Below are 27,313 nucleotides of genomic sequence, written 5' to 3'. Positions count from 1 at the left end.
GTGGTTTTTGCAAGGGGTTTGGGGGTGAGCTATGGAGGAGGGAGGTTAGGCAAACTGTGAGGAGCTGGGGGAGTGGGCAATCTGATAGAGGAAAGGGCTTTTGGTGAGATGTAAAGAGAGGGTTGGAAATGGGGTGGTGGATAGGTGGAACTGGTGAGTGATGCAAGCAGGAACAGCAGTCCAAAGTAAAGTTAAACAAGTAAAATAATCAGGTTCCCAAAAACCTTGCAGGTAGTCTCTACCTGCGCGGTAGCAGTTGGCTAGAGTAATACACCTCTGATTTTCTCCCTCCCCCAAACTCCTCCCCCCCCCCAATATTCAATGGCTGTGCCCATGAGAAGCTGCAACAAACGTGCTGCTTGGCTTGGTCTGCTGCCCTTGCCAAGCCCCAAACCAAGATCTGTTCATATCACTAAATCCACCAGCATTCACCTTTAAAAGAGAGCCAGTGTCTGGAATTAAAAACAAAAAAACCAAGGCCTCGCTACAAAGGTGAGCTTGGCCATTCTCAAAAGCGGCTCAGGTGCAGAGCAGCTGGTTGGTTTTCATCCAACTCTTTGGAGTTTTCTAATGATGATTTGGTACTTCTGCATGACTGTTTTCAATCCTGGCAGCTGCTTTGAGGGCCCACAGACAGGAAAAGCAGGGTAAATACAATAAATCAAGTCAAGCTGGCTTTTCACTGAACACCTTGAACACAATCCCTTGCTAGAAAGAAAACATGGCTTAACTGAAGAGCTGCTTTAAGTGCCAAGTTTGCACAGCCTCATCTGAGGCTTCTTCCCTGTGTGTTGAGGTTTAACATCTTGCATTTTCTGAGCCAGTCCCCGTAGCCCATTGCAAAGAGGACACATATTCATACACAAGGTACCAGCAAGCTAACAGATCCACATACCCTTAAGGGAACGAGTGGCCACCTACCCTCACCTTTTCAAAATAAACTCAATGGTCTGGTCTTGGATATCGGACACAATTTCATCAGTAACTGGTCCACCCCGTTGTCTGACACTCCCTTAGAATTGTTACTTCTGGAAAGTGACCTGAATCCGAAAGCTAAGCACAAAGCTCTTTTCTTGCTTTCACTGGCGGTGGCTTGGGTGGTCATTGCTCAACAAGGGAAGTCATGAAAAATGCTACCTGAAGTGGCATGGCTCAATATCGTCTGGGAGATAGCCCTGTCTGAATGTCTCACACAGCACAGGTGAGGGGTGAAGCGAAGAAAGATCAGTGTGAGGGAGTGTGGTCTTATTTTTTCCCCCTTTATTAGTATGGACTCAAAGTTCTCAGGCCCTCCACCCACACCTCACTTTAGAGGGGTTACAACTGCAGCTGGAAGCAGCCCCCAAGAGTCATATAGTCTGACCCCCTGCAATGCAAGGGAGAAAAATTGCAAGTCTAGAAGCAGAGCCTAAAGTGTTGAAACAAATCCCTTCTCAGAACCCTTGGACACCAGAGATTCAAATCTCTTTAAAGCTAAAGGAACCCTGACAAGTGGCCAGCTAAACTCCGCTTAAAAGCTTCCAAGGAAGGAGAGTCCACCACCTTCCGAGGGAGTCCATTCGACAGTTGAACAGCTCTTTTTAGAATCATAGAGCTGGGAGGGACCACAAGGGTGATCTAATCGAACCACCTGCAATGCAGGAATCTTGTATTGTCAGAAAGCTCTTCTTAAGGTTCAGTTGGAATCTCCTTTCTTGCTATTTAAATCCATTGGTTCGGGTCCTCCCCCTCGGAGCAATAGAAAACAAGTTTGCTCCATCCTATAATCAATAATCACACAAAACTGGTAATGACTCTTCTAAGGTAATTTAATCATTTGCTGTTATCTAGTCTGATTGTGTATTCTATAACCTGTGTCTGTAACTGGATTCTGCTATGTATGTTTACTCGAAGCTGTTCGATTGTTTTCTTGAAATCAATAAAAATTATTAGAAAAATAAAAAATAAACTCAAAAATGTTGAGGGGAAGAAGGGGAGGAAGAAGACAAAGCCACAAAGCCCTTAGCAGGCGGTCCACCCCACCCCTCCCTGCATCCACCTGCATGGTGCATCACTCACTGTTTGGGGAAGGAGAAAGCGGTGGTCTCTCCTCTTCTCCATTTCTGCTCCCACCTGCCTCCTCAGCATAACCCAATAAGGAAAATTGAGAAATCAGAAGCCGACTTACCGCTGTAAGCATTTGAAGACAGCAAGCTGCCCCCATGGAAGCCACTGTTCCCGTCATGGGAAGAGATGATCCGAGAGCGAGAAGGTGGCAAGGAGATGGACTTCCTCTGCCTTTGTTCACACAGATGGCCTACAAAAGAAGACGAGGCAGAGACTCAGGGAGCACAGGCTCAGGGGATGAACACAGACCTCTCTATCAAACCCCAGGGGGTTCCACAGACCTCCTCCCTCCTCAAGCCACACACCCCACAGTCCCTGCCCTGCACTCTCCTCAAGTGCTTTTGTATAGCTTGAATGTTCCCCTGGAATGTAGTCTTGCCTGGATGGCCTGTAATGGATGCAGCAGGAGAGCTCCTCTAGTGGATTACAAACTGGTTAAGTTGTAGGAAGAAGAACAAGCATTACTGAAGCAGAGTCAGCATGGCTTCTGCAAGGGCAAATCCTGTCTCATGAACCTTCTCTGAGCATATGGATAGAGGTGATCCAGTTGATATAGTGTACTTGGACTTTGAGAGGGTTTCGACAAAGTCTCCCGAGTAAGCTTAGCCCTCAAAGAATAAGAGAAGAGGTCACAAATTGGCTAAGCAGCAGAAAGCAGAGAGTAGGAATAAATGGGTGATTCTCTAGATGCAGAGATGTTGAAAGTGGAGTCGCCCAAAGATCGCTATTAGGATATGTGCTTTTTAACTTATTCGTAAACGATCTAGAGTTAGGCACGAGCAATGAGGTGGCAAGGTCTACTGACGATACTAAATTGTTCAGGGTCACTAAAACAAAAAGGGATTGGGGAGAGCTCCAAAAGGACCTCTCTAAACTGAATAAATGGGGGGTAAGATGGCAAATGCAATTCCATGTAAATAAGTGCAAAGTAATGCAGTCAGGGCTAAAATAATAATAATAATAATAATTTCACCTATATGCTCATGGGGTCTGAACTGGTGATGAAAGGCTAGGAATGAGACCTTGGGGTCACACTAGAGAGCTCGAAGATCTTGACCCAGCATACAGCGACTGTGAAAAGGGCAAATTCCAGGCAAAGGCTCATTAGAAAAGGAATTGAAAACAAAGCTACAGCTATCATAAAGCCGTTATAGAAATCTATGGTGCAACCACATTTGGAATACTGTGTACTGTTCCGCTCACCCCACCTCAAAAGGATATTGTAGAGTTGAAAAAGGTTCAAAAAAGGGCAACCAAGAAAATCAAAATGAGGAAAGGTGTTTGGGACTTTTTAGTTTAGAGAAAAGGTAAGTGGTGCATGATAGAAGTTTATAAAATTATGCATGTCGTAAGTAAATAGACATAAGTTTTTCTCTCTTCTTCATGAGACATGGACACCCATTGAAGCTGAAGCTTGTAATATCTAGGGCAAATAACAGAACATCCTTCACACAGCGCACAGTTAAAAATATGAAAGTCCCTCCTGCAGGAGGCAGTAATGGCCACCAACCCGGATGGCTTTAAAGGAGGACTGGACAAATTCATGGAGGACAAGGCTATCATTGGCTACTAGCCATGATGGCTACACTCTGCCTCCACAGTTGGAGGCAATAATGCTTCTGAATACCAGTTGCTGGAAACCACAGGAGGGGCGAGGGCTCTTGTGCACGGGTCCTGCTTGCAGGTTTCCCACAGGCAATGTTTGGTCACTGTGAGAACAAGATGTTGGCCTGTTCTAGCAGGCTCTTCTTATAGCCTTCTGTTTCCATGTTTCCAAAGCATATCCGGAGACGCATGTGCATTTCGAAGTGGCTAATTCCAGTCTTAAGATATAGTATTCAGAACGTGCCTTTGGCTTGTTGGAGAGCTTTCTCTCTACCCTCCTCCCCTCCTCCTCCTCCTCCTCTTTTTCTCAGATCTTTCAAAGCCTCAAGCTAGGTTTGCTTTTGGGGGGTTTATTAATGGGAGTTTTTTTGTGTGTTTTTTACAAGAAGCACCAGAACAAGTCCGCTACAGAAAACAAAGTCTACCTTCCCCGGAGCAATGTTAATAATGAAGGTGACTGAGCAAGCTTGGGTTTCTTTCCAGAAAGGAGCCTAACAGGAACCGTCTGCAGAGGCACCAGAGCAATTCTAAGCCCCAAAAGCACCCCCTCAAAGAATCAATTCCTTTCCCCTCATGGCAATTGCCTTATCTTATTTTGTACCTTTCTGACACCGAAGGGGAACTCAGTGGGATCTCCTTTGACTTTCGGAAATAAACACCTTGATGCATAATGGCAAGCTTATCCAGTCTCTTTGCAAGTCCGACAGCTCCTTTGATCTCTGACTCAACCTGCCAGCCAAAACTCTCTTTTTTAAAAAATAAAAAAGCCCCTCTCTCCCATCTAAACCCACAGCCCGTTCAGAAAAAGAGAGTTATCAAAGGAGGCACCTTAAGGCTCTTTCTGCATAAGAGAGTCTTTGATTTGCAGTGCGCAACGGAAGCCAGGATCCTCTGAAACGGGAGCAAGTGAGCGCCTTCATCCCTTGGATCCTCTGAAGGAAGCTTATGCTTCCTGGCTCCTTCAAGCAGTTCCTTCTTGATCTGTTCCTTCCAGATGCAGGAAGGTCCTTCTTTGAAGTCACAATTTCTACAGTCCCCATAGTTGCCATGGTGAAGTATTTACTTAATTTTAGCAGGGGGACCATTGCTCGGTGGTCAGAGCACATGATCTGCACAGGTGAGGGGCACAGCTCTGCTCTCCAAGAGAGGGGGCTCAGGAGGGATTGTTGTGGGGGTGCTGCCACCACCCACCACCTGCTGCCCGAGGAAGCTGCCTCACTTTGCTTAATGGCAACGCTGGCTCCAAGCCTTCATAAAAAGCTCCCATTGGCACCAATTAAAGTAACATCTAGTTTATCTCAAAGAGATCAAAGTACAGGTGATCTGTGAACCGCAGAGCAGCAATTTAGAAAGTCCTGAGCAGGGCAAAAAAATGGCACCAAGCATGAACTAATTTGGGATGATGAGGGGGATGGTCAGGAGGGCTGGGACTATGAGCAATGTCAAATCATCATGCCTTTCAGTTATCTGAGAGAAAGAGCAGGATTTGGCCTGGCCCTTGCAAGGGAATCGATCTTTCCCTGGCCACAAGTATTCTGGTCCCTGCATAATCAGCAAGGCAAGAAGTGTCCCTATTACTCAGCCATCCAAACTCAGTCGTTCTCAGACAGCACGGGATCAGAGAACTTTTTTTATCATCGTCATCACTGTCATCTCATGTGGCAGATCTTCAAAGAACAACAGAACCAACAAGCCTGCTTCCCCCGCCTTCCCCAGATGAGATGATTGATTACTGAGAGGCCGGCAGCCTCCTGGACCAACACAATGCCAGTCACTCAAACAAATACACAAATTATAAACATTAAACTAGCCAGAGAATGTTGTAGAGTGAAGGGGGTTCCTCCGTGTCCCCTTTAGCTGCATACATAAAGGTATAACCCTTGTAAATGTGCCCTTCCCTTTCAAACCTCTCACGAACTTTGATTTGTCAGTCAATTTCCCTGCCAAAGCCAACTGCCATACTTTCGTCTCTACTAGGGTGGCGATTGATGCTCCTTCCAGAAATTTCCAGTACCTCCTTGCTACTGGTAGAGTAGATGCCAACAACAACCAGCCAACAAGACGACTGAAATGCAGGATCAAGGAACATGTAGCTGTGGAGTCAAAGAGGAGGAATGGGGCTCTGTGCCTTTGCCAGGACTTGCCAAGTCCCTTTTGAATCTCTCTCCGCCATTAGATCATTTCCTTCCCCGGCCTTTGATTCATCTCTGGATTGATCATTGCAGCTCCCGTCCCTCCCCCATTCCTTGCTAAAGAGCTTATCACCCACTTGCAGGCAAAGTATGAAATGTCAATTTATGATACGGTAGAATGGAAGCTAATCTTTCTTCTGAAGATAAGATTTTTTTGCGGGGGGTGGAAACACATGGAGTCACACCGCCTTTATTTTTTTGCAGACAGATGAATTAAAGCACCTGCTACGAGGCCTGTAGCGCTAAGGCCCTTATAAGCCCGGATTCCTCGTCCTTCCAGGTACGGTTCTGTGCAGCTTCCAACGCCCCCGCCTCTGTTTCCCCTGCGTTGTTGTTTTGTTGGCATCTAATTGAGTGTCGCCTTTTCCATATTGTCTCCTTTCAAAGCCGCCTTGGATTGCCCGCTTGTAAACAAGACTAAGCAGAATTAATGGCCTGTGTATTTCCACCATGCCGCAACAACCCAATGTTATTACCGTTGTCGGGGCACAGGGGGGATAATAAGCTTTCGCAACGCAAGGTGCAAATCTTCTGCTTTCCTCCCCTCCCCCCCCCCCCGAGGAGCTGGAAATCCTCCCTAAACAGCCCAAACGGTTGTTTTCCGTCAGCTGTGGAGCTGATGCCCGTGTCTCAGTAGGATGGGGTGCTAGGCTACGGGGCCAGGTGGGGCAGGCACAGCAGAGTCAGAATCACAGCAGAGGTCCTTTCCTAGAAACACCCCTGGCAGGCTGTGATTGGTGGGGGTGGATTTTTTCAGCACTCTATTACGTAAAAACAAAAACCAACCACTCTGCCAGAGGGGGTGCTGGAGAGGTTTTGAGGTTTGATGATCCGCTCTGGGATTTTACTGAACTATGCTTATCTGAACCCTGGCTGGGGCTAGAGATGGAACAAACTATTTCTGGTCCATGTCACTTTGGGATCCCATGTGGCCCTGTTTCTACATTTATACGCAAATACTTTTTGATATAGTGATGTAAGGAAGTGAGAGCTGGACCATAAAGAAGGCTGATCGCCGAAGAATCAATGTTTTTGAATTATGGTGCTGGAGGAGACCCTTGAGAGTCCCATGGATTGCAAGAAGATCAAACCTATCCATTCTTAAGGAAATCCGCCCTGAGTGCTCACTGGAAGGATAGATCCTGAAGCTGAGGCTCCAATACTTAGGCCACCTCCTGAGAAGAGAAGACTCCCTGGAAAAGACCCTGATGTTGGGAAAGATGGAGGGCACAAGGAGAAGGGGACGACAGAGGACAAGATGGTTGGACAGTGTTCTCGAAGCTACCAACATGAGTTTGACCAAACTGCAGGAGGCAGTGGAAGACAGGAGTGCCTGGCGTGCTCTGGTCCATGGGGGTCACGAAGAGTCAGACATGACTAAACGACTAAACAACACTTTTTGATATTTTGAGCCCTGTCCTCCAGGATTAAACAAAATTGACCTGGGCGGATCTCCTTGGGAAGGAAATCCTGGGTACAGCTGAGTTCTGTTTTAACCTGAGGCTGAAGAAGAAGAAGAAGAGTTTGGATTTGATATCCTGCCTTTCACTCCACTTCAGGAGTCTCAAAGTGGCTAACAATCTCCTTTCCCTTCCTCCCCCACAAGAAACACTCTGTGAGGTGAGTGGGCCTGAGAGACTTCAAAGAAGTGTGACTGGCCCAAGGTCACCCAGCAGCTGCATGTGGAGGAGCGGAGACGCGAACCCGGTTCCCCAGATTACGTGACTACCGCTCTTAACCACTACACCACACTGCCACAGAGCCATAGGTTGCCCCGGAAAGCCAATGGAAATGCCTGAACAAACAGGACTCTTACCGATGTTAGCCAGGCTCAGGTGGAGACGCCCTCGCACAACAGCATGGACTCCAATGGGCTTCACACCCCCGTGCTTGAGAATCTCCCCACTCATCACGGTTGTGTCCTGCTTGTATTCCATGGTGATAACCTCCAGTTCATGGTGGACTTGGACAGCTGTCCGGCCCTGGCGGAGCAAATGCTGCAGAACAAGGAAATTCTGTGTCTGATTGGCAGATCATTCAGATGTGTGTGTGTGTATGTGTGTGTTGGAGAGTGTGGACCCACACAGCAGGAAGCCAGTGTGGTGTAGTGGTTAAAGTGTCAGAACAGGACCAGGGGAACCAGGGTTCAAATTCCCCACTCGGCCATGAAGCTCATTGGGAGACCTTGGGACAGTCACTGCCTCACATGATTGTAGTGGGGATTAAATGAAAATTGGGAGGTGTACATATATGCCACCTTGAGCTCTTTGAAGAAAAAAAGTGATATAAATGCAATAAATGAATAAATAAAAAGCCAATCCTTTTTTGAGTTGTCCTCTGAAATAAGTTATCAGACTGGCTGCCAGACTGGCAGTAGCCATAATCCAAATTTTTCCAAGTTGGTGCCTTCTAGCTGTTCTGGACTACAACTCCCATTGGACTCCTTATTTTTGCCTAAGATGTATATCTCCTTTGTGGGGATGAACTACAAATCCCAACTTTTTCAATCTAGGTCTCAACCTGAGAACATGGGGGTGCATTGTCATTAGCAGCCAACAACCACCAATGCTCTTTTGTGTGTGAGATCTCCTAGTCACAAATAACCATAAGGAACATTTTGCGGATACGGAAAACTGCAGGGGCGGGGGATGCTCTCATATCCTCCTTGCAAGATCTGGTTAGCCGCTGTGTGAAAAGAATGCTGGACAAGATGGCCTGATCCGACTGGCTCCTCTTTTGTTCTTAACATAAAACACATCCTTACACTGAGTTAGGTCATTGGTCCATCTAGGTCACCCTTGTCTACGTCAGCTGTCCCCAATCAGGTGTTTTTGACTACAACTCCCATCAGCCCCAACCAGCACGGCCATATGATGCTGAGACTGATGGAAGCTGTGGTCTCAAACGTCTGAAGCACACCAGGTTTGCAACAGCTGATATAATTCATAGGGAGTAGAATCAGTGGAAAATTTAAAAGGTCTAGTCATCTCTAAATACTCTATATTTCAGTATGTCCACTTTGAGTGAGATCCTGTCAACATATAACACTTGTGCTCAGAGACCTGCTAACAGCATTTTTGTTTAAACAAAGCTACCCAGCTGTGCAGAATGATGATGATAATAATAATAATAATTTATTGTACCCCGCCCATCTGGCTGGGTTTCAATCTGTCTTTAGCTTATTGCTGATTTAAATTACTATATGAATGTTTTAAATAGCTGGGGGGGTTACTGATAACCTTATTCTTTTTGTAAACTGCTTTGAGGTTTTTGTTACGCTCAAGTGGTATTTAAATTTTACGGAATTGGCTCAGGGTGGGGTGGGGGTTGTCCCTCCCAAGAGTCAGTTCCAACTTAACAAATCCCCACCTTCAGCTTCACAGCAGCAGATCCGACGAGGAGCAATGAATCGCCATCCCACGCGTCTATTTGCAGAGTGTGCTCGGCCAGGTAACGGATAAACCACCGTTGCTCACCTGGCTTGAGGAAACCAGGATCCACCATATATTTCAGCTGGAAACCTGGGGAGCCTGCAGAGAAAGTTGCTGGTTACAGGTGTGTAAGGCCCAAAGCAAAAAACTCACTGAGGGTATGAGCCATTCCACAGCTGAACCAATTCTCTTGGGTGGTGGTGGGCTCAGGGACACATTCCATCTAGGAGAAGCATTCAAGGAGGGTGTGGAGCTGGGCAGGTGGGGGTGTAGAGACTGGGGAATGTCCTGAGGACCTGCCAGGGACTGGGCAGAGGAGCAATGGGGGAGACCGCCTCCTCAGCTTGACCCAGGGAGAAGGAAGAGGAAGACGGTTTAGATTTGCAACAGGGGTTTGAGGGAGGTTACAGCTCAGAGGCAGATGAGGGGAAAAGCTAGGAAATAATGGGAGAGGAGGAAAAGCATCAGGGGGAAAACAGCTGACGGACACAGTGTCTTTAGAATGCATTCCAGACCCCCCTCTCCCAGAACCCGGCAAGCCCTGGAAGTAGGAGAGCAAAGTACAGAGGGCATGTAGCAGCACCAGTAGGAGAGAAAATGAGAATGATGAATGAGGGAGTGGGAGAGATGGAGGGTGGAGATTCATTTGGGACAACGCCATTATCCAAGAGTCTGGGTTCTATAGCCTCTGTCTGTAAATACTGAATAAAAAGAGAACGGTAAGAAACATTCCCTTGTCTTTGTATGCTCCTGGGCAACCAGCCGGGAGTCGCTGGCAGCAACCTGACAGGGCCAGATATAAAGGCTCCTGGGGCTACTCTCAGCCCCTGTATCTGAAACTTTCTATCCCTGGTCTAAATGGAATGGCAGTGGTTCTCTGGGGCTTTAAATGAAGACGGGACCTTTAAGAGGCAAAGTAGGCGTACTGCTAATGCACTCTATTTACTTGGAAAGCCACCACGTTATCTGCTCTCTGTACTGCTCTTGTGTTATGTTTTCTAACTTTCATTATGTTTTGTTTCTTGTTGGCTTGTACTTTTTATGCTACATTAAATTTTCCAAAAAAAAAGCTTTGCAGAATAATAGAAACATAAAATCATAGAAACTGTAGAGTTGGAAGGATCTCTAAGGCTCATCTAGTCCAAACCCCTACAATGCAGGAATCACAGCTAATGATTTTTAAAAGAAGGAGAGAAGGGTGTGGCAGCATAATTCAGCAACAGAGTTGAAAAGGGAAAGAACAGAAAGGAAGGGGCATCGGATCACAGCGAGGCCTTGTGCCTTCCTGACTAGAACAGCACTGGCATTTGTCAATGGATCCAGGGAGCAACTGAGGAGTGGAAGATGATGAGCAGTTCGGCTCCAACAAGAAGACCAACCCTTGAGGGCCTTCCTTTTCAAAAGTCATCAGCAAATGAGGGGTCTGCTGCTGCTGTGTGGCTCCACTTTAATAAACAGAATGATCAAGGCTATTATGAAAGATCTGGCTAAGTAACTTTTAAAGTCACACTGGGAGCGTCCTATCCCAGCACAGAGCAGCATTTAATGTGTGTCTTTCCCCCTTTTTAATTTCCATTAACTGTTCCACGGGGGAGAGGGGTGGCTTTATGAACCAGAGACACTCAGCAGGGTACGGAACAGGACCGCCTCTCCTGGGACGAGGCTTTAATAAGACCAAAAAGCACTTTGCAGAGCGAAACAAGGCGTCTGAAGCTTGGCTGCTCGGATGCGTAGAACTCGAAATAAATAAAGAAACATCTGCTTAGCTAACTGGCAAGTCAGCATTCTGGATTGCCAAATCTCAGCCCTGATGCTTACCAGTGCCTGACACTCCGTCCTAGTTCTACAAAGAGCAGATTATGTATACTGAACCTGTGTCTTAACTGTACTGCTACAGACTGAAGATGAGGCTTCTCATATCTGAATATTGGAAGGCTCTGCACAGTCCTGGTTGCCTCCCCTCAAAAAGAATATTGCAGAGTTGAAAAAGGATCAGAAAATAGCATCCAAAATGATCATAGCAGTGGAGCAACTCCCCTGTGAAGAAAGGTTATGAAACTTTGCACGGCATGGAGAGACTGGTGAGAGAGAAGTCTTCCTCTGTCTCTCATATCACTAGAACTTGTGGAAGATTCAGGACAGATAAAAGAAAAGACTTCTTCATTCAGCAGACAGTTAAACTATGGAACTCCCTCCATAGGATCTGTTGACTCCAGAAGGCAGTGATGGCCACTAATCTGGGTGGCTTTAAAAAAAAGATTAGACAAATCCATGGAGGAGAGGGCTATCGATGGCTACTAACAATGTTCTACCTCCATGGTCAGAGGCAGTGATGCTTCTGAATACCAGTTGCTGGAAGCCACAAGAGGGGAGAGCGCTCTTGTGCTCAGGTCCTGCTTGTGGGGTTCCCCTGGGGCATCTTGGCCGGCCACTGTGAGAAACAGGATGCTGGACTAGATGGGCCTCCTTTGCCCTGGTCTAGAAGGCTCTTCCCAGGTTCTTATGCTATTAAGTTCAAACACCCACTCAACCTCTATGTCTGTTTTCAAGAAGATCAGAAACACGATGTTTAGTGAACTGGGAATACAGGCATCTGGGAGATGGGAGTAAAACTTGGCTTGCACATATGTCAATGGCCTAATTCTCCAACCTGAAAACCAAAACTGTTTTAAAGGAGGAAAGGGAGAATTTGCAATACACCAATGCAGTATCTGAAGCGAAGCCTCTCAAATGGTGGGCTTTACTAGCTACACTTCTGTTCTGAAGGAATGATGGCTCAACAGCATAGCAGATTCTAATTCTTGCTATCTGTGCTTGGGAGTCAGTTGATATACGTGCCATTGACCTATTAAAAACTGGAGTTAACCTTGTTCGCAGGTGTCCCTTCAGCTTCCACTTCCATCAGGCTCACGGCGGAAAGGAGAATTTTGCTGACTCGCAGCTTGAGACTTCATCCCTGGGGGATGCTGCAACAAGCTCTGAGCCGGCTCTGAGTGCTGCATTCTGAATTGGGAATGATCCTTCTTGGAGAGCCTCATTTTTCAAACTGGAGAGACAGCTGGATTCAAGTCTGCCTGGAATTCACACTCTCTAGTATGATAGCCTCTCTCCCTCCCTCCCTCCAGAAACAGAGAGATCCGAGTGATAGCTGTGATGTTCAAGTGACTATAGGAAAGGTTTAGATATTCCTTACTGACACACTGCAGGCCTAATTGCTATGACATCAGAGAGAGTCTTTGTCAGTGTTTAACTAAGCTGCTCTGATTCTAAAGGCATCCAAACACCATTTGTGGAGCTTCTTGGCTCATAGGAAGAGAGAAGAAGGGTAGGAAGACATATCTAAGGAAGAGCGACAGACTAAGGAGGGATACTAGGGAAGGCAGCTAACTAAGGGAACCATGGGGAAGGACTGGAGGATAGAAATAAGTTTCTGCCCATCTGTTCCCCTCAGGCCTTACCAAGGTTCAGGGTCCCATCTTCCTTGATTTGCACCAAGATGTGAGAAGATGAAATGAATGGAGCTGCCTTCGAGGTATCTGCATTGACCAGCTGCAATCGAGGAGTTGTGACTGGAGGGAAGCGGTAGAACTGGAAGGTGAAATAGATGGTTTTGGGCCACGTCTCCAAGGCTGTCCTGTCCTCTGCAGCCCTTGTTTAACAACAACCGAAAGGGACAGAAGACAATTAAATCCTGATGATTTAAATCCCTATGCCATGAGTCACCAATTCCCAGGGTATGTACTGGCTGGGCCAAGGACACCTCTCAAAGGATGGCTAGCTAATTCTTTGAAAAGCTAAAGGTTTTTGAGAGACAGGACCTGCCTTCCTACAGCAGAGGCTGCCTGCTCTGTCTCAGCATGAGTCACTGCTCTGACCTTGCCTGCCTCCAATCAACCTCAGCTGGGGGATTGGTCATTCTGACAACTCCCTGCATCACTGGAACCTCTCCCTGCCACACACCTAACAAACACTTGCGTGCCTTGGCACACCTTGAATGATCTACCTGTCTGGACTGGCTGTTGGAGCTATTCCTCAGATCACCTGGAATTAAATCCTTGAGAATCTTGGTGCTCATCCCCCAGCCTCCTCCTCCCCCTGCATAAAAAAACCCACAAGTCCATAGACCTTAAGTCTGGGCAGGCACATTTGGTAACACGAGAGCAATTTTTTATTTCTGAATGATACCATTACAGGAGTCTGATGCTGATAGAGGAAGGTTTTCAGTACAATGCAAAAAGACATGTTTAAGACACAGAACAACCTCTCAAATGGGTCTTCTGGTATCCCTACAGGCTATTCTACTTATTTTATTTCTTCCTTTGTGTTAACCAATCACTTCCACACACTCACGGTGGATGGATTAGATCAGCAGAGACTGGTTGAGGAAAAGAGAAATGAGAAATAAGGATGTCTCTTTTCCCCCTTATGGACAAATAAGAGCTGGGCCAAATCTTCATACATTGCCTGAAGAAATCTCCCTGTTTAATGAAGGGGAATTATTTGGCAAATAGTCATGCAAAACTTGTAAACAATGAATCTGAAATGCCTGTGTTTCCTCCAAGACTTAGTCCCTGTGGACGAGCTCAGAGACACAGCACTGCCTCCCTCAGCTGGGTTCCCTGTCAGCTAGTTCAGGAACTACATAGCTCTCTGGAGCCTTAAAAACAAAGCAACCATCATGACACAGTTGTTTGTTGCTTCCAGCACAGCTTTTTGTGCAAAATGCTAGGTGTCCAGGGCTCAGAAGGAAAACAGTGCCATTTTTGAGGCAGCTCAAAACTACTGCAAAATCCAAGTTTTTTTCTGATAACAACAAAACCCAAACTACCTCTAAAGCATTGACTCATTCATAAAGATGGGAAGGCCTGGGGGGAAAACCAGAAAAAGGGGGGGGGCAGTTTTTTCCAAAGCCTTTTTTTTCCAGAAAAATTGTAAAAAACAGTTTGATATAGTTTGAATATTCCACACACTTTTTTTTTTTACTTTTTTCCCCGGGGAAAAACAGCTAAGGAAAAAAATGGGGGGGCCCTGGGTGTCCCCCCCCCATTTATTCCAGTTTTTTCCCAGGCCTTCCCATCTCTGGACTCAGACCTGTCTTGAACCCCAGAAACAGGCTTTACCTGGTAAATGCAAGAAACTGCAGGATGATTTCATTGTTCTGCAGGAGGTCAGCTTCTTCCCGCTGTGGGATGAAGTTCACAGGGTCCGCAGGGTCCACAATTTGGACAGGCTCCTTGTTGCAGTCCAGGAGCTGAGGGAATCCCGATGCACGCAAGCGGGCGAGAGCAGCCCGCGTAAGGCCGGTGCTGGGACTGAAGCAGAGGCAGGCAGCTTGAGTCTGGGGGAAGCCGGGTGCCGCCAACAGACTCTCAGCCTAAGCGTTTCCCCCTCTAGCACATATCTGGGGAAATCAGCTGGCCTTAAGAGCAAGGGTGCAAATATCTAGGTGTCCAGTGGCCAAAAGCTTTGGGGAGGTGCCCAGCACTTGTGTTTCTGCACAGAGCAGGGAAGGGGGATTCTACTCCCATCTGGCTCCTTAAAAAGCCTTGCTGAATCATCTGTTTTGCAAAACAAGATCTGTATGTTCTACCAGGCCACTGTCCTCAAGATGGGAGCCAAGGTTATGTGGGTCCAGTAACACCTGGGGGTCCACAGAATGCTCCCCATCCCTGGCTTACATGAAAGGGGAGGTGGAGAAGGCTTCCTCGTCACCCCTTGAAATCTTCTCTGGCTTCCTCCCCACTCAAACCAACAAGCCCTTGCTTTGTCTTATTCCTGCCAATGAGGCTGTGCTGTCTTCAGCAGCACTTCCTCAACAGCAGAAATGGGGGCTCTCAGTCCCCTTCTCCATGTCAATCAGCCACACCCCACAATCCCGTCTGCTGTGTCAGGGCCAACCGACAGGTGACTAGGCCCCGCCTCCTCCCTGCACAACCTCACCTTTCTGAGTGCGGCCCCAGGGCCATGATGGGCACGTGCACTGGTGTGAAGGGCAGCTCCTGGAGCTGATCTGCGGTGGGGGATTCCTGGGCCAGCGAGCTGTGGCTGAGGTTGGACTCCAAGTGGGTGATGGCTCCACGGGGGTTATCCTGCTTGCAAAGGGGAAAAGGAAATGGGTGTTCATCCAAAACAGGCAAGCTGGCTGACACATGCCTGTGGTTGGATGCAGAGAGGGCTGTGCGCAGACAGAACAAAGCATAGTATCATATAACTGTAGAGTTGGAATGCACCCAAAGGTCAAATAGTTCAACCCCAGCAAAGCAGGAATGACAGCTAAAGAAGCCCTGACAGATGGCCACCTAACCTCCAATGAAGGAGAGTCCACCACCTTCCAAAGTAACACAAGGTGCCTCTGGATATCCCACAAGCAGGGCCTGAAAGGTACTGGATGCAGGACCAGCTCTGAGATGAAGGCAGTGCTCCCCCCCACCCCCGCTCATTCCAAATACAGAAGCCAGCAAAGACCAATGACTGGGTCTTATTTCAACACTGGCAGCGAAAGACACTGTCCTCCACTGCATCAAAGGGCAGCAAGCTAGCTTAGCGTGCACAAGAGAGGCTCTGCAGCTCTGTCCACTCCCTGCCCCTCAAAATCTGCCTCACCTTGCTCAATGGCAGAGCCAGCGTGAATTGGATGTTCAGGATGCGCTGTCAGTTCCCACAGGGTGATGGGGAGGCGCAACAGATTAGGACCGCGCTGAGTGTGCAAGCACAATAACACGCCCCAGAATACGGGAGACCGCCAGCCCACCTCAGAGCTGAGTTGGGCCTCCCTTTGCTAGCAGCCAGAATTGATCTAGCCTACCTGAGATACTGCGCAGGCTCAATGCCTTTGAGGATTATACTCTTACTAAGCTTGCTGGTTAGATCAACTAAGAACAGGGGGCTGGGCACAAAAGTGCCAAGATAAGCTTAAGGCTTATAGGCTTCAAATGGAGAACTACTTAGCCCTTAGCCCACATGACCTTAGAAATTGGATTTTTTGATCAGGATGCCAACCAAGACAGAGCATCCATCATTGCCGCCTATTACTCTACTTGGCACCCCCAAATTAAGACCAATCACTCAAGGCCCCATTACCTTGAAACTCTGACCTTCCCACAACTACACAGGGCCTCTGTAGAACTAAGATTCCAACAGATGCCCTCAGCATATTTAGAGGGGAGATATCGGGGAATTCCCCATATGGATCGCAATCAGGTAGAAGACATCACACACTACCTGCTGATTTGCCCCCTGTATACAACACCCAGAGGAAAATTTATATCGCCAATTGTTAATTGGCTTCCAGGTCGATCCTCACAGGAAGTGACAGTTGAACTCCTAGCAGATAAACATCTGTACATTACCCACCAGATAGACAAATTTGTGCTGGCAGCCAAGAAGCTCTGTTCCAGCTACGTGAATGCACTCCAATCTTAAATCTTAATGTTGTAAATTTCTTTTTATGCTGTAAACTGCTACAGGTCACATTCTACGATTTTAGATGAAAGTTTTCCTTTTATTTTCCGTCGCCCATTGTAAAGGCCTTTGGCTATATACAATAAAAATTGACTGCCTCGGAATATTTGGAGATGCTCCGGAGGCTGCTTGGTGGAGAAAGGGTTGATGTGGCCCTTGAGAGTCTTTGCAAGCTCTTGGGGCAACAGCGTTGTCCAAACCTTTACCTCCTGCAGCTGCCTCAGAGCCTCCGAGGACTGGGATGACAGAGCCCCTCCAGATGGCTGCGATGGGGTTTTGGAGGAGCAGCTCACTGGAGGCACAGAGAGCTGGGATATTGACAGCTGAAATGAAAATATGAGCGTTATGTAGGAAGCATCACTGCTGCTCACTCTTCTGATGCAAGGTAAGGGATGGAGAGAAGAAAAGAGTTTATTCTGTTTATTCTATTCTCCAGAATAGGCACGTAGAGATGCCTGGAATGGATGAATTCCTAAAGCAAGCAGCTGCATGGCGGTCCAATTAAGAGCTGACTTAGACATAATACAGAATGGGGCATTCAGCTAAATTTTACATAAATTTTACATAAATATCACGTGTGTGATATTTTTGAAGACACCCAAGGTAACCGATGGATTGTCTTGGTTGAGCGTGGAGTGGAACCCAGGCTTCCCCAGGCATAGGCCAACTCTCAAACCACTACAAATCAACTGACCACCATGAGAAGAGAATGAAGCTAAAAAATGCACTGGTAAGCAGCTCGAGTGAAGCGGGGGAGCTTTCCTAGTGTGAACATGAAAGAGAGCGGAAGAGAAGCGGGCAGCTCAAAGCCACCCTTTTATCTTGCATCCCATTAAAAGCAGGATTTGTGCAACATCAGCTTCTCATGCAATGACAGCAACGACAGGGTCGCAAAGCAAGTCACCAGTCCTTCTCCTCTGCCTTCAAATCCAAATGGCTTTTCCTAGCAAGTTGACCCACTAAGCTCCTTTATTTTCCCCCTGCCTTTTCTCTGCCATTGTCCAAGCCCCTTAATTTACCGGGGGGGGGGGATGCCCTCCATGAAAGAGAAGGACAAGAACTAGAACTCCACTGTTAAAACTAAACAAAACATTAAGCTCTTCATGAGTCACCACTCTGGCCCATGTTAGACACTGGCAACTGAATCACAGAAACCCTCCCAATGCAGAATTACCTACCCTTACCAATGCTCTGGTTGGCATCCCCCCCTGCCCCACCAGCCTTTGCTGGAACAGGTAATTCTTCAGCACTGGGGACAATCAGATCGTCAGATCACCCACAGTGCAAAAAGATCATAGGGATCTGAAAGGCCCACTTTCAAGTAAGGTTGTTCGCTACATCTCTGTCTGACTCACCACTCAGAGCCTGCCACTTTCCAATCAGACTCCACGGGTGGTGGATAGCTGTTACGCAGCTCTCAGCATTACGTGAGATTGTATCATTCCATCATTCCTAATGCAGGGATGTGGCAAATGGACCTGCCACTGGGTGGGGAGGCATGCCCAGAACAGTGACTCACGCAGAAATAAAGAGGGTAGGCTCCTCCGAGAGCAGATAATTTCCCAGTCTTTCAGGGCGAACCTTTCGGTACTCTAGTTTTTAATTCAGGAAGTGGTGAGCCTCTGTTACTGAAAGCTTACAGCATTAAACTGAACAGGTGGGAAACCTCCGAAGCACATACTTACCCCAGGACCTCGGGAATAATCTTGGGTGGAAACCAGCACCTGAGGGGAAGGTGGAGACCCTAGGAGAGACAGAAGATCAGGTATGGTCAGCAGGGAGGTGAAGGTTGTCTGTTGGGTTTTGGTCGGCCAATTTTAACGTCAAGGGGATGTTAACAGCCAGCTCCTTAGAAATCACACAGGCGGGTCTTCACCAAGTAGAGCTTGTGTTTGCCCTGGAGATCTAATGTGCCATCGTTTTAAAAGAGTGGAGAAAAGTAATGTGGTGTGGCTTGACAGGCCAATCATTATTGTGTGTGGCCCAGAGTCCACCCTCACTCGAGCCCTGCCTTCCTAGCTGGGCTCTAAATTGCATCCCATTCTCTCCAGCCTCCAGAACCCAGGAGACAGTAGAGACTTCAGGGGGGTGGGGACTAGATAAGCCTTCCTTGAGGTCCCTTCTACCTCTACAATTCTATGATTCTATGAAACGGGGCGTGTGGTCTCACCCTCAACCCTTCTGGTCCTGAAGAGGCAATGGAGGAATGGGAGTCCTTTTGATTTCCACTTGTCCTCTGGAGACCTAGTGTGGCCTAGTGGTTTAGAGTGTCAAATTGTGACTCAGGAGTGGGTGAGGGAAGCAACCCAAATCCCCCACTTCTCCAGGAAATGCACTTGGTGACCTCAAGCCAGCGATCCTTTCTCAGCCTAGCCTGCATCACAGGGTTGTTGTGCAGATACAAAGAGAGAGAAGGAAAGAACCATTTATGACCATTAGGAGAAAAAAAGATGGGATATTACATAAAGAAAAAGTTCAGGAGGTTGGTGTCTTATTTCGCACAGCAATTTCCCGCCGCCCCACACCACCTCCACAGAGATAAGACTATGTTCCTTCTTTGCTGTAAAACACAGCTTCTTCATCACTGTAATGTGCTGCGTTTTTCCCTTACAGCCATACAGGCCCCGGTTAAATGGGTTGTTTAATGAGACGTGAACGCATCCGAATACTTAAGGTTTCGCCTGCCTTTTACATCATTCCTTGTCACCTTTTTAGTCTGCTGGAGCGTTCCGACCCTGCGAGCCTGCTTCAAAAAGCTGTGCTGCCATCCTTGTACCTAGCTGGTATAGGGGTGTTGTTCTCCACCCCACCTCCCACATACCTAACTGGAAGAGAAACAGGTGCCATCCCCCCACTTTTGTGGAAACATATGAGGTATAAAATGGCCTAACTGGCTTCAGGTGGGCTGCAGGGAGTGCCTTCCACCCACACAAACATACGAGTCTTCCTGCCCCATAGGACTCTGATCCTGTTGCTGCTGCCATTTTGCTTGGTAATAGGGCAGGCTTAGCCAATCCAGAGGCTTTGTTCTGCCTGCGGATGGCAGGGGTCAACTCTACATGCCAGATTCCCCTCTGCAGCCTGGGTAGCAGCTCATAAGGCTGGATGCAGTCCAAGTTGCAGATCTGAACATTCACCATTCAAGCCCTAGCCAGGCCATCACTCTGCGATGGACAGAGAACAGAAGAAGAGCCTTCTTGATCAGGCCAATGGCTTATCTAGTGCACCATCCTGTTATCACATTGGGCAACCAGGTACTCCCAAGGGCAACCTGCAAGCAGGACCCAAGCACAATGAGACACTCCCTTCCTGTGGCTTCGGGCAACTGGTATTCAGAAGCATTGCTGCTTCATAAAGTCAGAGCATTGCCATCATGGCTAATAGCCATTGGTAGCCGTATCCCCCAAGAATTTGTCCAATTCTCTTTTAACACCATCTAAGGTAGTGACCATCACTGCCTCCTGCAAGATTGAGTTCCATAGTTTAAATATGCACTTCGATGAGGGCTTTCTTTTATCTATCCTGAAACTTCCAACATGCAGCTTCATCGGATGTCCACAAATTCTAGTGTTATGAGAGAGGGAGAAAAACTTTCCTTTATCCACTTTCTCCATGCTAGGCATCATTTTATAAACATCTACCATGTCTATCATCTTAATCGCCTTTTCTCTAAATCAAGAAGTGCCCAACCCTGCAATCTGTCCTCATAGGGGAGTTCTCTCCAAAGCTCATCCTTGAGGGTCTTTAGATAAAGCTTGAGGTGCACCATGGTCTGAACAGTCCATGGTTAAAAGTGTGGTGTGGGGAGCCAGTGCGGTGTTGTGGTTAGTGCCAGACTAGGACACGAGTTCAAAACCCCGTCCGTCGGTCATGAAGCTCACCAAGTGACCAGTCACTGCCTCTCAATCTAACCTACATCACAGGACTGTTGTGAGGATTAAGTATGGGGGGAAAGAGCCATGTACATCACCTTGTGCTCCTCAAAGAAAATGCAAAAAAGAAAATAAAAGCAAAACAAGAGCAATAAAAATAAACAAATAAGGCAAAAGCTCACATCACTGACAACTTTGCTGGAGTGGACAATTCACCCTGCAAATGAAAACACTGTTTCCCTCTAATCCTTGAGATTGCTCCTTCCTTCTGTACTGCGAAGAGTTAACAATGAATCTCTCTCTCTCTCTCTCTCTCTCTCTCTCTCTCTCTCTCTCTCCTGGTTCGGAGCCAAGCTGTTCAAGGAGAGCGGAGTTAAAGTAAGAGCGGCCATGGTCACACCACGCCTGGGCCAGGAAGGCAAAATGAACAGCCATCCTCTGGAGGAGTTGTCCTGAGCAACCAGCAACAGGGGTCAGATCTATTTTTAAGAGGAAGCCTATTGGCTGATAAGATACATGATGCAAGGACACTTTGTCGAGGCACGCGTGGCCTGCACGACACCAGAAAGTGATGGATGAGTGCAATCCCTCTCCTCCGCTTAGCAAAGAAGACAAGCAACCTTCACCAAGAAGCATAGGAAGTACAGGATCAGGACAGTCCAATGCTAAGGCTACAGCTGCAAGAGGAGACAAGGATAGAGCTGGGGAAAAGTGGGTAGTGGCAACAAAACACACTCCATACAAAAACTTTGTTTCATTCAGTTACATTGTCCCTCAGTTATTGCCATCATGAAGCCAAATCTGATTTGACTATGCAGCACTCTGACATTGTCCCATTTATTGTGTGATCCCTGACTGGGTGGGATCACTCATGTCAACAAACCCAGGAAGGAAGAAGCAGTCACGGCAGCCCATTTCCACCTCACCAAAATGGCTGGTTTCTGCATGAACATTTCTGCCTGGCTCAATTCCACCTATCCAGCTGAGTGGAGTCCCAAGCAGGCCATTTTTTAAAGATTGTGAGTCCAAATGGACATGCAATCTTGGCTACTAGCTTATCGCTAAATGTGATTTGGATCCGTAGCATTCATGTAATGAAACAGTGTGGTTAATAATTTAAAACATTGAAAATATAAGGAGAACCTGCTGGATCAGGCCAATGGCCCACCTACGCCAGCATCCTGTTCTCATGGTGGCCACCAACTTGCGTGCGGGAAACCATTAAGCAGGGCCCAAGCACCAGAGAATTCTCCCCTCCAAGCAAATAAATATGAGCCAGATTAATTTCATCCCCATCCCTGGAAAGACACAGCTAAACACAGCTCCCTTGTGTGCCCCCCTCAGCATTTAGGGAGCACGGCCTGCCTTGACACCAGCTGGCCATGTCCAGGGTGAATCATCTCTAAACAGAGACTGGCAGTTCTCTCTCCCAGGGTCCAGGTCCAGGACTCTGGACATTGTTTACTATGGAACGATTCTGTTCACTGAAGGCCCACAGATTCTTTTGCAGTGATGGACGCAATGTTAATGATCTGAGTGAGAAGAGAGAAAGCATGGGCAGCACTGAACTGTTTCCCTCCAGAGCAGTCAATCTCCGCTCTCCATCCCTGGGAGATGCACGGATCTCTCGGCCAAAGACAATTTAAAAGCTCTGTGTTTTCCTGCTGGTAATATTTCAGTGGCAGCAGCGAGGAGTATGTTCTGAAATAGGCTGTCAGTAATTGTGACCTCCGTCAGCCTTCCCCAAAATGCAATGGAACCGGCTTCTGTGCAGCCACTCCTGAATAGTCTCAATCAGCGTGACATTGCCGCTTCTTGAATAGACATATTCAGCCGGCAATTAAGGAGAGATCAGGAGACCAAATGGGGCGGGGGGGGGGATGAGGTCCTCAGCGAATTGGGGTTGAAAGGAGCTGGCAAAGGGAGGCTGCAAAGAGACAAAATCCCAAGGCAGAGGATGAGCTAGGACAGCACAGGGCGCATACCCTCCCTCTTTGGTTCTGCCTCATGCAGAAAGAAGTTGCTCTGCTGAAGACATAATCTGACAACACACCGAACGTTCACCAGTTGCTGTGCTAGGGGGACCAGGAGAAGAAGGAGGCAGCATCTGCGTTATTTTTAATTGCATTTTATAATGCTGTTTTAATTGGCATTTCTGCCTTCTGCACTTTGGATTTAAAAGGAAAAACAAAAAACATTATATATAGTTTTGGGAGGGGGAAGTATAAATAAATAAATCCTAGGCGCACTTACTAGGGAAAATTATTCCCCGTATGAGCTGGTGCTGAGCAATGCAAAAGATCTGCAATGACTTGTTCACACATGAAATGGCCTTAAGAGCTGCTCCGCATATTGTAACCAAGGCAAGGACCGCTAGTTTTCCAAGGATACTGCCACACAAGAAACATATAACACATGGCCAGCACACGCAAGGAAATCTGCATCTCTAACCACCAGTGTACATGTGTCTGGGGAAAATACGTGGTTCCCAGGCATACATACCATGCTCAACATGCAACAAGCACCTGCTACATGTTCACTGTGGGAAATTCCACTAGCTGTCAGAATCTGTGGGGCTTCTATTGAAGCCACAATCTGGACCCCACCCAGCAGAGGACAATTTTAAAGACCTTGGGGATGGGCTCAGTGGTACAACATCAGCTTTGGAGGCCGAAGTCCCCAGGTTCTGCTCCGGAAACTCCAGGTAAGGATAAGGAAGACCCTAGTCTGAAACTAAAGAGAGTCACAGACAATGAAGCCAATACTGAGATAGGCAGACCAATGCTCTGACTTCAGATAAGGCACCTTTCTATTTATATTAGAACCATGAGGACTACCATCTTCCTTTATTTTAAGGGAAAGGGCTGTAGCTCAGTGGTAGAGCAGCTGCTTTGTATGCAGCAAGTCCCAGGTTCAGGCCCCAGGGGAATCTTGCTACAAGACTCCTGCTGCAAAGCCCAGAAAGCTATCACCAGTCAGAACAGAATTGACATTGGGCTACATGGGCTAATGATCTGATTCAGTATAAGCCAGCTTCCTCTGTTCCTATGACATGGGAGGATGAAGAAGTCTGGGCCCCTGAACCACTGCAAGAAGCAGCCAATGAAGCAGTCATTCTGCTTCGCCAACGAGCACCTTCGCATCATACTGGATGAGGCAGCCAGGCCCCAAAGGGAAGGCGTACTTAGGGGCATAAGCGAGGAAGCCAGAATTGACTAGGTCTTCCTGGCAGATGTCCATGGTGAGCTTGGGAACCCTCCTTCTCCAACACCTCGCCAAGCCCAGGGATCATGGGAGGCATCCCAACCCTGTGTAAGAGCTTGGTCCCTTTAGAATCAGACTCTTTCTCTATAGGACTGACCCCCCCCAAAGTTGATTCCAGGCTAGTGCTGAGTTAAGGTTGCTTCACAGGAAGTGTTAGGAGCTCAGACTACACTCAAGTAGAACCCTGGCAGACACACATGCCCAACTGGCATGTTCCCTCCCTCTTGCTCGATCGTTCAGGAGCTTCAAAAGCTTTCTTTTGCCCGAACATCACAGCGGCTGATGCCAACAGATATCGGCACACTTAGGGATCCGCAGAGTTTCCAGTTGCAACTCAGCAACTCAGCATTTTGGCTAATCTACTTTATTTACATATAAACACACACAGAGCACGGCAACATAGCTCCCTCTCTCTCTAGCATCAGACAGCAAAGAAAAAAAGAACAAAGGGCAATAGTCCCACTTCACGGAACACAGTAACACAAACATCCTGTCTCCGTCACTTCCCACTCTGTGGAGTAAAAACATATACCGTCATGTGATAGACAACAATCCCACGACTGCAATCATGGAGCAGGAATTCTAACAGGAAGTAGTCCATCCAGACTAGTGCTGAGTGAAGCAGGCTCTGTGGGTCCTGATCAAGAGGCCCAGACTGGTGTTGGGCAAAAGTGGCTCCATGGGGAGCTCTCCCTGGTCCTGAACCCCAGCTGTCTGATTACGAACATCCCTGCGGAGCCCAGCCTGGAATGAGAAGGGTCCTGAGCTGAGTCCCAACAAGCTCTGTCTCAAGCAGAGACCCAGCTGGAAGAGGCAGTAGGGGTGTGCAGAGCATGCTCAGAGGACTCGTCCTCCCCCTCCTCTCTCATTCGGGCTTGATTCCGACCTGCTGAACTACCTCTGTGGGGAGGAATGTCAGTGGCACAGCAGTGCCTCGATCACTTCCATTTATGTCACAATAAACTAGATTGTCTCCTAAGCGCTACTGCTCCCCTCCCCAACGCCCCTGTGCCAGCACGGCTAACTCAACTACCGCTCAGGATTATGTCAAGGAGAGTCTAAGTGAAATTGCCACCATTAAACTTTTTTTTTTCAATTGACCCTCACCAGTTCCAGGTTTTAAAACCTATTAAACAACACATGAAACCCACCTCTTGTTGAAACCAGAGCATTTGCAAACAGAATATAGGTCAGCACAGGTCCCAGCAAGGCAGAAGCCTGGGAGACACTGCGCTCTAGTGGCCCCACAGAGGAAATGCATCTTATTTTGCTGCTGCTGCTTCTATTGCTGCAGCAAGAAATAAAAGACAATTGGGAGGATTGTTCGTAATATCTCTCAGCCTAAGTGCTTCTCTCAAGCTGACAGCTTCAGTGGCATCAGGATTACCAAAGGAACTTTCAGTGCTGGTGAAATATTCAGGCAGGGAAAGGTCTCAGCCAGGACTTTAAATGCTATCACATTATTTTGCCTCTTCCAGACTCTTCTGAAAAGGATGCTTTGAAGCGGGAGAGCTAAACTGAAATGTATCTTGGCAGCAAAATCATGAGCAAACCAACTCTGAGCCCAAAGGATTATGGGTGCTCAGTTTCAGGCAGGGATAGGGGACCTTACTTCACCCTGAGGGCAACAATCCCTCATAGGCAGCCTTTTGGGAAATGGATGCCAATGCCTGGTGGAGCCAGAGGCAAAAATGAGTGGATTCTTTACTTATGTGCGACAGACTACATTCTAGCTATTCAAAAGCCAGCATTTTCTACATCCCACCCCCTATATATCTATCTATCTATCTAGGCAATAAGTATTTTATTGCATTTCAGCCAGGACAAAGAACTCAAGAAGAGTGTGGAGCAGGGCAAGTAAGGGGTGTGGTTTTTAAATTTTATTTATTTCATGCATTTATATCCCGCTTTTCCTTCAATGAGCTCAAGGTGGGTGGGGTACCTGGTTCTCTCCCCTCCTCGTTTTATCTTCAAAGCAACCCTGCATGGCAGGTTAGGCTAAGAGGCAGTGACTGGCATTTCACTGTTCAGCAGGGATTTGAACCCTGGTCTTCCAGGTCCTACACTATAACCACTATGCCACACTAGCTCTCATGGACTCAGGAGACTCTTGACGGCCAGATGAAAGTCTGCAGTGCTGCATTTGGCCTCCAGGATTGAAGTTCACCCCACTCCTGCTCCAGGGGGATGAGGGGTAAATGTCTGGTGTGATTCAGAAGAGGTGGCCCCCTTTGACTGCTGTAAGCCATTCTGATGCCCACTTTCCACCACATCAAGCTAATCCTTACAATTACTTTTGTAACGTAAGAACATTGGTTCCATGGGGTAATCATATGTAACTTCCTAAAGCCCCATGGGTCACACACAAGCTTCTAAGAACACCCTGTTCTCCCACAGGTCTTTGTAAAATTGTGCTTAATTCCATTTTTTTTAAAATGAGGAGGATCTTATTCCTGATTCCACAATGAAACTGGCTCTTTGCTAGGAGACCAAAGTTTTTGCTACCAGCGGATCCTCTCTGGCACTTTCTCAAGTGCACACAGTCCTAAAAAATTCAGTAACTGCACCACATTAATAAAGTAATAAAGGCGCATATGAGTGTTCACACAGGCTGTTAAGTTGAGAGGAATACAGTTAAAACATCCACAGACAAATGGGGAAAGATTAAAAAGAGCAATGCAAAGCAGATTTTGATGAACGGTGGGACAGCGCTTCACTTCATCTTTTAATGCAAGGCTGTACGTTACCCACCCCAGATAAAGGCAAACTATATAAATGCATTAATTCCTATTGCTGGTTCTTGAACAGGAGCCAGCCAGGTAAGGTTGAGGAGTTCAATGCAATTTCCTGTCTTATTGTTAAGTGACTGAATGATAAAGTCTAGGATCTGGCCTTCGCAGTCAGCAGAATTACATGGTGCAGTTATTGCTCAGACTTCAGGAGGCGTGCTGCATGCTTGAGGGTGCTCCCCCCCCCAAAAAAAAACTGTCTGAGGAAATGCAGCACCTCAGGATGAAATGTTCTAGCTCAGTTCTCCAACATGCTAGTTTTCTATCTGCAGAGATATGTTTCGGTTTGTTTTTGAAAGGGGAGGCTTTTGTTATGTTGTCGGTAAATTCAAGGAAGCCTAATGTGTTAATATGTCTCTTATCTAAGACTCTTGGGCAAGTGGGAGAGATATAACCAGTGGCTTGTCCCCAGGTAAGTTCTACTCAGAGTAGACCCATTGAAATGAATGGACCCAAGTCAGTTATGCCCATTAACTTCAGTGGGTCTACTCTGAATAGCATGGGCACTGGAGACAACCCAGCAATGGCCAAAGGTGTTTGTAATTTCTAGGATTAGAATGTGTGACTCATAATGTTCCTATTCAATCCAAACA

The 27,313-nt window shown here is 47.3% G+C and overlaps 1 protein-coding gene across 2 annotated transcripts in view; it reads right to left on the bottom strand.

Annotated features, from left to right (window-relative positions):
- NPHP4 (nephrocystin 4) overlaps positions 1–27,313 on the bottom strand; it is a 94,151-nt gene that overhangs the window by 16,322 nt on the left and 50,516 nt on the right. For both annotated transcript variants that reach the window (XM_083628453.1, XM_083628454.1), the window contains exons 12-19: positions 18,481–18,539; positions 17,002–17,118; positions 15,275–15,423; positions 14,455–14,646; positions 12,793–12,983; positions 9,273–9,433; positions 7,720–7,900; positions 2,168–2,296 (exon numbers count right to left, since the gene is read on the bottom strand). In XM_083628453.1, the coding sequence (XP_083484579.1) occupies positions 2,168–2,296; positions 7,720–7,900; positions 9,273–9,433; positions 12,793–12,983; positions 14,455–14,646; positions 15,275–15,423; positions 17,002–17,118; positions 18,481–18,539 (1,179 nt within the window). The remainder of the gene's footprint in view (positions 1–2,167; positions 2,297–7,719; positions 7,901–9,272; positions 9,434–12,792; positions 12,984–14,454; positions 14,647–15,274; positions 15,424–17,001; positions 17,119–18,480; positions 18,540–27,313) is intronic.

This window comes from Podarcis filfolensis, assembly GCF_964270895.1.
Source record: "Podarcis filfolensis genome assembly, chromosome: 8".
In the NCBI taxonomy this organism is placed as follows: Eukaryota; Metazoa; Chordata; class Lepidosauria; order Squamata; family Lacertidae; genus Podarcis; species Podarcis filfolensis.
This window is presented reverse-complemented; position numbering and strand designations above follow the sequence as displayed.